The sequence below is a fragment of the Charadrius vociferus genome, unplaced genomic scaffold, assembly GCF_000708025.1.
Source record: "Charadrius vociferus isolate BGI_N301 unplaced genomic scaffold, ASM70802v2 scaffold1245, whole genome shotgun sequence".
Taxonomy (NCBI): Eukaryota; Metazoa; Chordata; class Aves; order Charadriiformes; family Charadriidae; genus Charadrius; species Charadrius vociferus.
Genome location: NW_009648355.1, coordinates 5651 through 18035, shown reverse-complemented (window position 1 = coordinate 18035; position 12385 = coordinate 5651). Strand labels below are relative to the sequence as shown.

General features: G+C 44.4%; 1 protein-coding gene across 1 annotated transcript in view; it reads left to right on the top strand.

Moving 5' to 3' along the window:
- The window catches only part of LOC104286628 (CUGBP Elav-like family member 4), a gene marked incomplete at its 5' end in the record, with an annotated part of 28672 nt that extends 16320 nt beyond the window's left edge, over positions 1–12352 (top strand). The window contains 2 exons of the mRNA XM_009885241.1: positions 5537–5680; positions 12338–12352. Coding sequence (XP_009883543.1) covers positions 5537–5680; positions 12338–12352 — 159 coding nt within the window. The remainder of the gene's footprint in view (positions 1–5536; positions 5681–12337) is intronic.
- Positions 12353–12385: the final 33 nt, after the last annotated feature.

Sequence of the window (12385 nt, the reverse complement as noted above, 5' to 3'; positions counted from 1 at the left end):
CTCCAGATTTTTATGGCTTGACACCATACGGTTAACAGCAAAACCGGTCCAAACTAACACACAAGTATGTCTTTTACAAAAAGCTAAAACTATATACATGAACCACTCCATTTCTCTTAGGCCTGCGGTTATACAAGGGTATATAAGACAGAAAGTCACATTTCACCACGCGGCCCTAGCATTGGTCCATATTGACACGAATCAGGTGAACACATTTCACAGGGGCATACTGATACCCAGGTTATATAGCAAATTCTTTCTAATTAGAATTGGGTACAGTGCCACCAGGAGTCAATGACTCTGTTGCCCTGCAGAATGCAATAACTTTAGCTCAGAGAGACACCTGCTAATTGTTGTATGGGCAAGTAAAACCTAAATCAAGCTTCCACTCCAAATAAATTACAGCTCTGGAGACCTGTGAAGGGAAGTACCTGCAGCAACTCTCTCTGCTTAGACATTGTATGAAGAATCTCCTCTACTGAGGGAGCAGCATTATCAAAGGGTCTGTCACTCCAGCCCTCGATGAATGCTTCCTTTCCCCGCTCCGTCTCTGTCACTCCCATCTCAAGTGTGTCTAAACCATCTCTCAGGACTGTACAGTGGAAATCGCTCCTAGTGACTGCCATCCTACTCATCTTACAGATGAGACATGAAATTGAAGCCCTGAGTACAGAAAAACACAGCATATTTCACAAGAGGGGAGGGATCTTAGTCCTGGTCTTCCGGCCATCTTCCAGCATGGGTAATTACATTTCTACCTAGCTAAAATTCCTTCTGCTCTACTGTTTTAATTGGACAGTAGTTTCTTTCTTGCTTGTCTAAAATGCCAGGTTGGTGTCAAGCCCCCACTGGCTAATTCAGCAGCCCTATCTTCAGTAGAGCTACACAGGAATTTAAAAAAAAAACCAAACTGGTTTTGTTTTCAAACTTAGGAGGTATCATTCCAAAAGGCCTGATCCGACAGGCCCCAAAGCAAAGAAATCCTTCTTTGGCTTTCAGGCCCAAATGTCAAGGATCCTTGTGTGGAAATACTACCCTGAATGGCTTGCTAAACATCAGTAACCTCCCAGCTCTGCTTTGCAGTTGCAAAGGCAGTGCTAAGGCAAAATTTCCAACACAAGCAACCTCATTCACATGGTAACACTTCAGAAGGTACTCTGATTGCCCAAATGAGAAGTATACAGCAGCACCTATTCATTTAAGCATCTTGGCTGGTGTGCATGGCTGACGTTTTGGAAGGTACTTAATAGGATCTGCACATTCAGATCTCTTACAGTCAATAGCATTAGTCACTGAAACTTTAATATAACAAGCCTTTTTAAAAATATCTTTGGCCCAGAACTTCTAACTGGCTCCATTTGAGCTAACCAAGATATAAAAGTCCACCTGTATAAGACACCCTTGCAGTAAAGTACTTAACTGTATGCTTACCTCCAATGGGACATTCATTAAGCTTAAAGGGAAACATGATTTAATGGCTTTGGCAAATTAGGTACAAATTCATCAGTTTTTCAAGAAAAAGATGTCTAACCGTCTGCAAAGATCGGCAACCTACAGAGTCAGAGGAGACTTATAGGGTTGACAGGAAAAGAAAATTCAGGCATATATTCTGCAAGGAAACATCTTCACAAAACTTTTCCCATTAATGTTGTTCTAGGGAGAAGCAGCTCTCCCTGATGCTATGCAGTATTATTTGGTCTTCTGAAAAGCTTTTGCTTAATTTGTGTATACACTCCATTTGGAAGGCCATAACTAATGGGAAACAGTCCCGGCAACCAGGCAAAAAAATTGTTTTCCTTTGCCTTTAAATGAAATATCAATGAATGTATATTTTATTTTTAGTTGAATATGAAATTTCACAAGTGACCTGTCAAGCTCCTGTTTTCAAGAATGACTTTATTTCACATGTCAAGACAGGCTGGGAAATTATTTTTTTCCCACAGAGGACTCTGATTAGGGATTACAAAGTGAGTGTGGCGCAGGGTGATTTTTCCTCCATTTTTTCCATCACCCCTCCAGCCTAGAGAGCACCTGACTCTGCTGAATAAGGGAAGCAATTCATTACCACACACAGGAGGGGGATGGGAAGCAAGATAGTGACTTGCTGGCCCAAGAGAGAATAGGGAAAGCATAATAATTCTTAGCCCTTATATTATTCTTTTCATCAGTGGATATCAAAGCACTTGAAAAAGGAGGTTGATTTGATGGGAAAGGAGATAAATGCCAATTCCAAGTAGTCTACTGCAGAAGCACCAGCAGGAAGGCTCACTTTCATGATAGTATCTTTTGACTGTGGATCTGCAAGGTAGAGAAATAAACAGGTCCCTCGCTACAGTGCAGAATTAACACACAGATCTCAAAGTACATTTGAAACATTATTGACTTACCCACTGTAATTCTCTTGGGGGCTGGAGAAATATAAGGTCCAGTCCAACAGCTAGAGAGAGCAAGAGGGAGATTATGTATTACTACTAAATGACCAAGCAGACGGGACCTATTGCCTTTGTCAGCAGACAATGACTGATTTACACCACAGTTTAACTGCTTACGCCTCAAACCAGGACAGGAAGCAATAAATAGTCCAGATGAAGGACTCTTCAGTTTTTACCCCATGGAAAATCTGGCCCATTCTGGGGAACATCTAGTGTTATCCAGTCGATTAGTGGGAGTCACTGGAGTAGAAAGCAGTCTTGTGCTGCTGTAGATGAGCAGCACTGTTTGGCTCCTCTGCTAAAAACCCTGCACTGGGTGATCTGATAGAGTTTTCTGCCTGATTTCCTTTGGGCCATGTGAAAGGGCTGCACATGAGGAACCACATACAGAAAGCATCAATCCCAAGGTCAATCTTCATATTCAAGAGCAATGCAGCATCTCTACTGGCTATGTATCTTTAACTGCTTACATGTGCATCTCATTGCAGAGCACTCAATAAAACCCTCCTTTTTCTCCTCTTTCTTTGTAGTGTGTGCTCTAACTTGCTTCTATTTGCCAATGGCCTTTCTGACCTGTGTATATGATAGTGATGTTCGAAGAGGCCTGAAGTCCTGCTGTGACAGGCAACCTAGAAAAACCATCTCATAAGAGATGTTAGACCCCATTGGATCAAACGGCTGCTGTGCAGTCACTACGACTCGCATCAAGAGGGAAGAACGCTCCAGGGGCAAGAACTTCATGTGGAGGTTACCCATGTTTTCATGATGCCATCTACAATAATAGCTTGGTTTTCAACAGTGTGAGGCATCAGCAATTTCCTGAGGCAGTTCTCTGGCCCGAAGATTTCCAGGGCAAATAAACATAGAAAGAGAGAGGGAAGGAAGAAAACACAAACTTATTTACACTTCTCTGTCCTGCTAACTAGAGCAGGTCACATCTTCAAAACCCATTTGTAGAGATGAATACTCATTCACCTTATTCAGTTTCAAAACTCTTCATGCTGCATTGTGCCCACCATGCTGCAGCCTCTGCTCTGCAAACCACATCAGCAGCTCCAAACAGCCCAATCTGCTGTGGACCAGTGCCTCCCTCTAATACAGCTGCAAATAGGTTTAAATCATTAGATTCAGGTTACCAAACGGTCTCTTGGATCAGGGTTAATTAAATGAGTGTTGAAAACTAATAAAGGACTGGTCCAGGTGATAATTAGCAGGAAATGTATGCATTAAAATATTCATTTGTCGATGAGCTGCAATTAAGAGTGTGATTTGGGGAAGGATCAATAACTACATCATGTGATTTTAAAAAAATAAAAAGTTGCCCAGCCTTGAGCAGAAATGCAGGGGAATTTTGGCAAGTTTTTTTTCTTCCCCCCCGCTTTCTGTTTTGCTCGCGTAGTAACTTCTGGACTGCTCTCCACCCTTGAATAGAGCCTTAATCTCTCCATCACCTTGTTTTCCTGAAGCACTTCTTTCACCCCCTTGCTCTTCACCACATTGTTCGAGTGGGTTATAGATTTATTAGAGAGAGACTAACAGGTCAAAAAGAAAGATTCTTTGCCAATGAAAATCACTTCCTCTCAGAATAGGCTGCTAATCCAGGGGAACATCACTCATTGTGTGGCCTTCGATTGGGTTTTTTTAGCAAGTTAATTCCTCAAGTCTTTATTCATAACTGAGGATCCAGAGAGGCTATTGAATATGCATAGCTTGGATTTATATATATGTACATCCATATGTACATATATATGTACATAGGATGTACATATATATAAATCCAAGCTTACTATGTTGTTCCCAATTTGCAGCAGAGCAACTCTGCTTTCACCAAGACTATTTTTTTTTTCTTGTTACAACTACATAGGGGTGTGTGTAAGACAGTTAATAAAACTCCCCCTGTGTAATCCCAGGCAATCCCACCTCTGCTAGAAAAACAAGAGCCCCGCAACAGCCCAGGTCCTCTGGCATGGAGCTGGTCTTCCTCTACTGCCGTAGCCAGAGGCTGAGCTGGCAATTTCCCCACTGACTGTATTTCCATCAGTGAATACCAGTGTATCAAAAGGCAAGCATACCAGGGGAGCATGATGATTTCAACTGCTCTTTGTCAGTCTCCTGACAGCTCACCTGCCCATCTCCCCAGGCTCGGTGGCAGACCAGCTCCCGAGGCAACTGTCTGCCTGCTGTCCGGGATGCTGCCGATACTCCCCTCCCCTGCACCCCTCTTCCCCCCGGGGAGACCACGCTGTGAGGAATCAACCAACCCATGAAGTTAGGACATCCTTGGAGCCAGTCAAACAAATATCAGTGCCTGCCTTCCTAAGCAGATCTATTTTTTCTCATCTCTGCTTCCTATCAGAAATTTAAGAATCACAGTTACTGACCTTTCATCTCATTTTGGGGAGGAGAGGGGTTTCTTTCATTCCCAAAAGCTCTACATTTTTCACAGACTTCTGCAACCAGTTCTGCACCAGTGTTGACTTCAGACATAACCCAAACACTGTAAAAATCATCCAGAAAATTGTAATATTAAATCTTCAAGGAGAGGAAACTCAGGTCCATCAGGTACTATTTTTGCTCCCTTAATTTAACAGTGCTGAAGAGATGCTACTTGGTGATGAGACGTACACTCTGCCCAGCATACTGAATCCTGTCTCCACAGAGCTAACACATTCCATCAAAATAAATCAGTTCACAAATCCCACCACATTCATCCAGCAAAAGCTTCTACGTTTTTCTGCACTGAGTCCAGATCTTTGTCCTCTGATGAGAACAACCTATTGGGCCAGAAGATTCTCTATATGTTGAAAGAATAAGGCAACAACTTTTGCAGAGAGAACATTAATGACAGCCTGGAAGTTTGAACTTTGGAGGAAACTAGGAACCTGGCTGCTGCCCTCAGTTGTTCACCCCCCAAGGTCCTTTCCCTCCTTCCTGATGCTCTCAGCCTCTTGCAAAGGCCCAATTCAAAAGGCCTGAGAGGTTGCGTGGGAAAAATCCATATTAGCTGAATCCCATGCTGCCAAATCTGTGTTAGTTGTATGGATTGCATGAGCCAGTACCTGGCAAATTCACTTGTTTGTCTCCTTTTGTCTCCTGTCCTGCAGGGAGCCTCTTCAAGCCTGGTGGTGAAGTTTGCAGATACAGATAAGGAGCGTACAATGAGACGCATGCAGCAAATGGCAGGACAAATGGGCATTTTCAACCCCATGGCCATCCAGTTTGGAGCATATGGCGCCTATGCACAGGCAGTAAGTATAGACACTGGCTCTATGCATGTTCATGGGAACAGGGGTAGCACCTAGAATGGCACAAAGCACATGTGAGCAGAACAGCTGAGCAGAGAAGGAACCAGTGATTTCTCCATTAAACTAGTTAAACAATGAGAGCAAACTGAGTCATGCCATCTGGGATAGGAGAGGACATCTCCTTCAGAGGTGCAATACCTACTTCTAGCAGTAACCAAACCGTGCTCATGTGTGTACCCATGCAAGACACTTCCTATGGGCTCTAAGCCATTGCTGTCAAATCCAAACACAACTAGCATTTGAGTTTGGGGTAAAATAGGCCCTGAATTCAGCTCATGCTAGTTCTCTGTCCCCTGTCAGCACCATCTGGCACTAGAAAAGGTTTGTGAGGGCACAAATACCTTTCTGGCCATCCTCTGCTAGAGGCCCCTCAGACTAGGTTGAACAGGGGAGATGACGCTCTGCTCCATTTGGCATCGGGGGTGTCTTTGGAGTGGTCACTGGATAAAATGGCAGCTGTTGGAAGAAATGCTTTTAGGTTCCTGAAAGCACGCTAGATAATACTAAAATGGATGAGCAGACATATGCAGACATATAATCCTGGCTCCCAAAAACAGCATGATTGAAGTACACTGGGAAAACATATCTGCTATTTAAAGCAGTGTTGCACTAACTCCAGTTGTCCTACTTACATAACTAACTCGGACCCTGGGTCCCTGAGAAAATGTGACTGTGCAAGGAGCTGGGCTCCTGACGAAGCCCTGAAGTGGATACCTCTGGCATAACTACCTTTTCTTAGGCTACAATTAGCAAGGACCTGCAAGACAAGATCAGGTTCAGGTAACTTGGTCTCTGTCAGATATTTCAGAGGAAGGTAGAGGTGATCCCTGCAGCAGGCAGACACAATACTACCATATGACTTTGGCTGCCTTCTCTGGAGCAGATGAAACAGGAACATTTGCAGGCAGTGACAGTCCATCTAGGTGCTTCATCCATTTGATGGCAAAATGTGGCCCTCTTATACTCTGTGCTGGATTTGTGTGCAGGAGGGAAGTAGCATTAATCCTATTTTCCAGACTAACATCTTCTGAATGAGAGAGACCAAATGACTTCACAGAATCACAGAATCACAGAATGGTTAGGGTTGGAAGGGACCTCTGGAGATCATCTAGTCCAACCCCCCTGCCAGAGCAGGGTCACCTACAGGAGGTTGCACAGGACAGCGTCCAGGCAGGTTTTGAATGTCTCCAGAGTGGGAGACTCCACAACCTCTCTGGGCAGCCTGTTCCAGTGCTCCACTACCCTCAAAGTAAAGAAGTTCCTTCTCATGTTAAGATGGAACTTCCTATGTTCAAGTTTGTGCCCATTACCCCTCGTCCTATCACTGGGCTTAGTGATCTTGCCTTAGATAATACAGGGCCAACTCAGGAATCACATTCCAGTGTACCCATACTCCAGCACACTGACTGCAAGACTCTGCTTTCTTCCCTGCCTATTTCCTTCTCATATGTTGGCACCATGGACTTCCCATCACATCCACATGATTTTTTTTAACTTGAGGGCCTAGAAATTTCTGTCCTCCCCTGCCTCGCTGGACACTTGGTACAACTCAGCCTGCCCTTTGCATGGGTCATGTAAAGTCGATGTGTACCCCCTGGTGCTATTCTGAACTTTTTTTATTCCTTTCCCACGAGACAAATTCCATTTTTCCTTCCATTTTTTCCCTATTCATTTTTATTCCTAATCAAAGAGAATCTTTGCCTCTTCCTTTGTCCCCTGCTCCCCTTCTCACACAACAGAAGAGCTGTCCTCTCCCCAGCCTGGCTGTGTTTAACTCTCCTCCTGGCTGGGGAAGGCTGCAGGAAGGGGAAAAGAGACAGTAAATCACAGCTGAGCCCAGGCCAGTGGCCAGCAGCCTGGCAGGGGGATGCAGCATCTGTGACCCGTGTACCAGAGGAATTAACAGGAGGCAACCCATGGGCAGCTGGGGACAAACATCTGCAGAGGTTGTCAGGCAGGAGATGTGGTTCCAGAGTTATGCTACAGGCATTGATCAGGCAGCTGGAGAGGTGATAAAGACACCACTGTCCTGATGCTCTGGACCAAAAACTCTTCCCACATAATTTTAAATCTAGAGTATTTCTTCTAATTGCCATGATAATAGAGTTGTCCCAGGTTTATACTGATACAAAAGTAGAGGTGAGATCTGCACCTTAACAACACAAAAGTTCCCTCCATCTATTTCTCACCAGATAATACAGGACACTGTGAGGGTAGGTGCTTGAGTGAAGAAGAAGAAAGAGTGAAAAGAATTCCTGGGTCTGCTCCCGCTCCACTTGAAACTAATGAATATTTTTCCTATTGATTTCTGTGAAAGCAGAATTGGACCAATCAGCTTTTTTTTTTCCTGGTAAATATGCTAATTAGGGGAAAGAATAAGTTTTAGATCTTGACCCACTGGATATGACAAGCTGGTGACACCAATTACCCTGGGGACTTTAGAGCTGTCTAAAAGATGAGATCACATTTCCATGTGGCTCCTGTACACCCAGAGTGTGCTCAGATTCTGTCTCTCAATCAGCCTCCTTATCTGTGTCTCTTCCTATCATCTGCTTCATCTCACAGTCTCACACAAAAGGGAAGGAAGGGAGCGCTGAGGCTCTGTGACGTTCCCTCGGTCCCGATTAATCCACCTTGGAGTGCTGGCTTTTAGATATCAGGGTGATTGGCACCTCGCAAATGCCAGCGGGAGATGGAGAGATCGATAGGGGGAGAGGGAAAGGGGGAGCAGTTTTATTCAGCCCAAACTGAAGTTGAAGAGCTAAGGCAAGTCAAGAGGAGGGAAGGTGAAACAGTGAAAACGCAAGAGCAGGACAGCAGTGACAGCTGAAGCCACTGCCACCAGCAACTCATGTGACCTTGGGTGAATCATTTGACCCCCTGGTCTCACTTGCCTGAGTACAAATAAAGCTGATGATCAGACTTATTTATTTTCCCTTCTCCCTCAGGGACACGTCTCTCTCTGGTGCTTTCTCTCCATGGGTTTTCACGCAGGGCTATTATGGTAACACATGTTTAAGAACTGCCTCAGTGCTTAGTAGTAAGGCCAGGACTAGCATGAGACACTAAACTCTCTGATTTGTACTCATAACCTATCCTCCCAGCTATCCTACTGCAGTCTTGACTGATGTCTCCATATAAGAGTTCCCAAGCAATCCCATGAGAGCTGGTTAATCAATAGTTTCTAATGGTCCATCCCCATGGAGGAGGTTGCCAAGTACTCTAGGCAGAGGTTTCTTGCTGAATCTGCCCCGGAGGGGCAGCATGCACATCACTGGGACTGCATTAGTTCCTGAAAAAAGGTCTCCATGCATCAAGGTGGCCAGTGCAGCAGAAACCCACACGATGCAGCTGTTTGAGAGATTAGTGGGCAACTGTGGATTTGCAAACCCAGCAGCACCACTAAGGAGAGGCGGCAAGGGTTTCAGTCCATCAGTGTTTGACTGATAGTTGCTAGTGTTGCCACCAGGATTGCTTTGGGCCCCAGCTCCTCTTTAAATTACCTCCTTTGCAGCTCAGCAAATGGCCATGTCACAGTTCACTCCCTGCTGCTGCTCGCTGTCAAGCCACTCAACCTCAGCTTAAGCAACTTTAACCTTGATAACAGTGACAGCCTCTCTCGGCTAAGCAACTAGTCCTTGGGTTCAGCAACAATATGGCTTCAGATGCAGAGGTAAAAAAAAAGCAGGAAGCAAAGGCGATTCTACTCTGTGTGTGGTTTTTGCTTCCCCTCCTCATGTGCCACCTACAAGTAGATCAGACAAAGCTTGGCACTAACTGTGTGCTGTTTCAGTGACACAGAAGGTCATATCAGACCTACCTTACCTCTTTTGTACACAGCTCAAGGCAAATCAGGTTTCATAGCACCCTAAAGCTCCCAGTGCCCCTATACTAATTTGTTTCAGGGTTTTTTGATTGTTTTAGGTTTTTTCTTTTCAGCAATATCTTCCCATACTCATTTAACTTGCCCTTTTATGGGGCAATTATGTATTTTAGTTCACACAAGGGCACCAGCCCTTTTTATTGTCATGTTACTGTGGATCTACATCAACTGGGTATTGATAGTTGTTTCTGCAGTCTCAGTTAAGGCCAGCTTGAGGTATAGATCTGAACTCAGCCTGGTGAGAAGGAGACTGATGCTAGGTGGAACCACCTTTGATTTGCTGCCATTTGAGAACGAACCTGCAGGCACACACGCCAGCTCAGAGCAGCACAGCACATCTTCTTAGTCCCTGATAAGAGATAGGGTGACTAAGTCCAAAATCATGAGCAGTAAAAATCAAACCATGCTATGAATGGTGGTAGTATAGTCCTGGCCCAAATAAACAACAGTGGCAAAAGTTCCTGCAGGTCTTCCTTCTGTGAGGAAAATGGCAAACAGTTAGCAGTTCCCCCACCATGCAGAAAAGGAAACGTGCACAGAACAAAAATGGTTGGGAAGATGGTAAAATACAGAAGAGCAAAGCAAGAACAAAGAAAGGAGCCTTGGAAAGTGACAGATACTGTATAAATTATTTAATTTTTAAATTATTTAAAATAAGATCAAAGTCATAAATCAAGTTTGCATAAAAAATGGGGTGGGAGTGTTAGCCACAGTCTCCTGGACAGATACCAGCCATGGGACTGATTGCATGCTGCAGCAGGGGACAGGCATAGAGTTAGTGAGTAAAAACAGACAGATGGGGACAGGGGAAACACAGTGTCTTGGTTTAGGCCAAATTGGCTACTGGGGACCTGGGGGACCCCAAATGGGACTGACAGACACTCCCCTCTACCCCTCTTCAAAGAAAGAGGCAGAGGAGGGAAAAGGAGAATTATGAGTTTAGAAGGAACTAAACTACTTTAATGAAATATTAATAATAAAATAACAGGAAATAGCGAAATATATACTAAACCGTATCAAGCTCCCAGGATGACAATCACGACACCGGCTGGCACTGGGGAAGTCCCAGGCTAGACTCAGTGATGGATGGGAGCTGGATTCCAGATCTGCATTCAGGATCGGGATCAAAGGCAGACGAACAGAGTCCTCCTCAGACGTCAGCCATTGAAGAAAAGAGAGCTGACCCTTTGATCCCTCAGCTTTTATACTGAGCATGAGGCAGATGAGATGGAATACCCTGTTGGTCAGTTTTGGGTCACCTGTCCTGTCCGCTCCTCCCTACAGATGGGACCCCACTACGCTTTTCCGCTTCCGACCCTCCAACGGGGCAAATAACAAAGTTGGTTGGCCTTGGTTGTTATAGCAATAAGTATCAGCAAGAGCCTCTCTGCATACCATGCCTGGGCATCAACTATAAACATCAGTCTGATGACTCTGAGAGCAAAGTGTCTGCATAATATGCTGTTAATTTCAGTAGTTAGAAGAGGCCTAGCTAAGAAGCAAAGTTACTGAACAAAATTGGTTCTGTTTTATCTCAAACCAGGACACACAGGCAATGGTAACATTTGCTCTCTGGCCTGGAGCAAGTCGTTTACCATCAGTAAATCCCAGCTCCCTTCACTCTGAAAAAGTACAAATGGCTGCAGCTCCTGAACTGCAGACAAAATCTGCAACAAATATAGGAACATCCAGCACTGCACAGTGCTCATCATTGTCACCTTGGGAAGTTAGGGCAGCAGTGACTATCATGCTGACTATAAAAGCCTAGGTGCTCCCCTCTGCCTCCCTGTCCCAGCTCCTGTGGAGGTGAAAAGATATTTGTGCTAAATGATCTGAGGCAGTGCTGAAGGGAGGAATCAGTTCTTCCAATATTTATTCAATTCATACTGTGAATTTATTTTGGAAAGATGCTTAAAAAAATTCAGCTAGTCCTATGAAATCAGGGAAAATTTACTGAATATAGACTATCTATCTTCTGCATATAATAGTTATTATATTTAAATCACCAAATTGGGACAGTATATTTGGTAAATACTACCTGTTATGCAAATCACTTGTTCTGATCTGTTCTAGAGGAGGAAACTATTTTGAAGCCATAATATTTTGTAGCAGGGTGTTGCGTTAAGGGGCAAAGTAGTTTTGGCAGAAAATAAAACGCCTTGCCTTCTAACACTCCTCACCGAGGTGGGAGGCTAGGTGCGGCTAGGTTTAAATTCTGAGTGATGCCCAATTCACCACTATCAGTCCAGGCGCGTTTAATATATTAAACTGTTACGGTTCTGGATACACTAATAGCGGACTGCACCTTCAGCCCAGTCGTGCTCATGAACTAACACGGCCTCGCTTCGGTCGCTTTCAATGAGAAAACCCAAACGACTCGCTGCCTACACAGTGCAGTTTATTTAAACAACAGATACACAAGTTCTTTTGGATTGCCGGTGATAGTGGCTGTCTGCAAAGCACGTGCGAATACTAAAGATGCTAGCAATATAGCTCGGTTACAAAAGCTCTAACTTATAAAACCATTCTATATAGAGATTTCTAAGTTTCCCGGGGAAGCACTTGGTATAGCCAAGTGTTCGAATCTTACCCACAAGCGTCCTTATGGGGAAGGAAGAGAGGCTCAGCCCGTCGACTGATCCCAGAAGTCCACGATGGTGTCTTCCCTCTCATCCCCCTTTTCTTGGACTACTTTTATACTATTTGTTATCTTCAAGGTGGAGTTTGAGTGACTCTAGTCATAAATACTTTCATTATGATTGGTG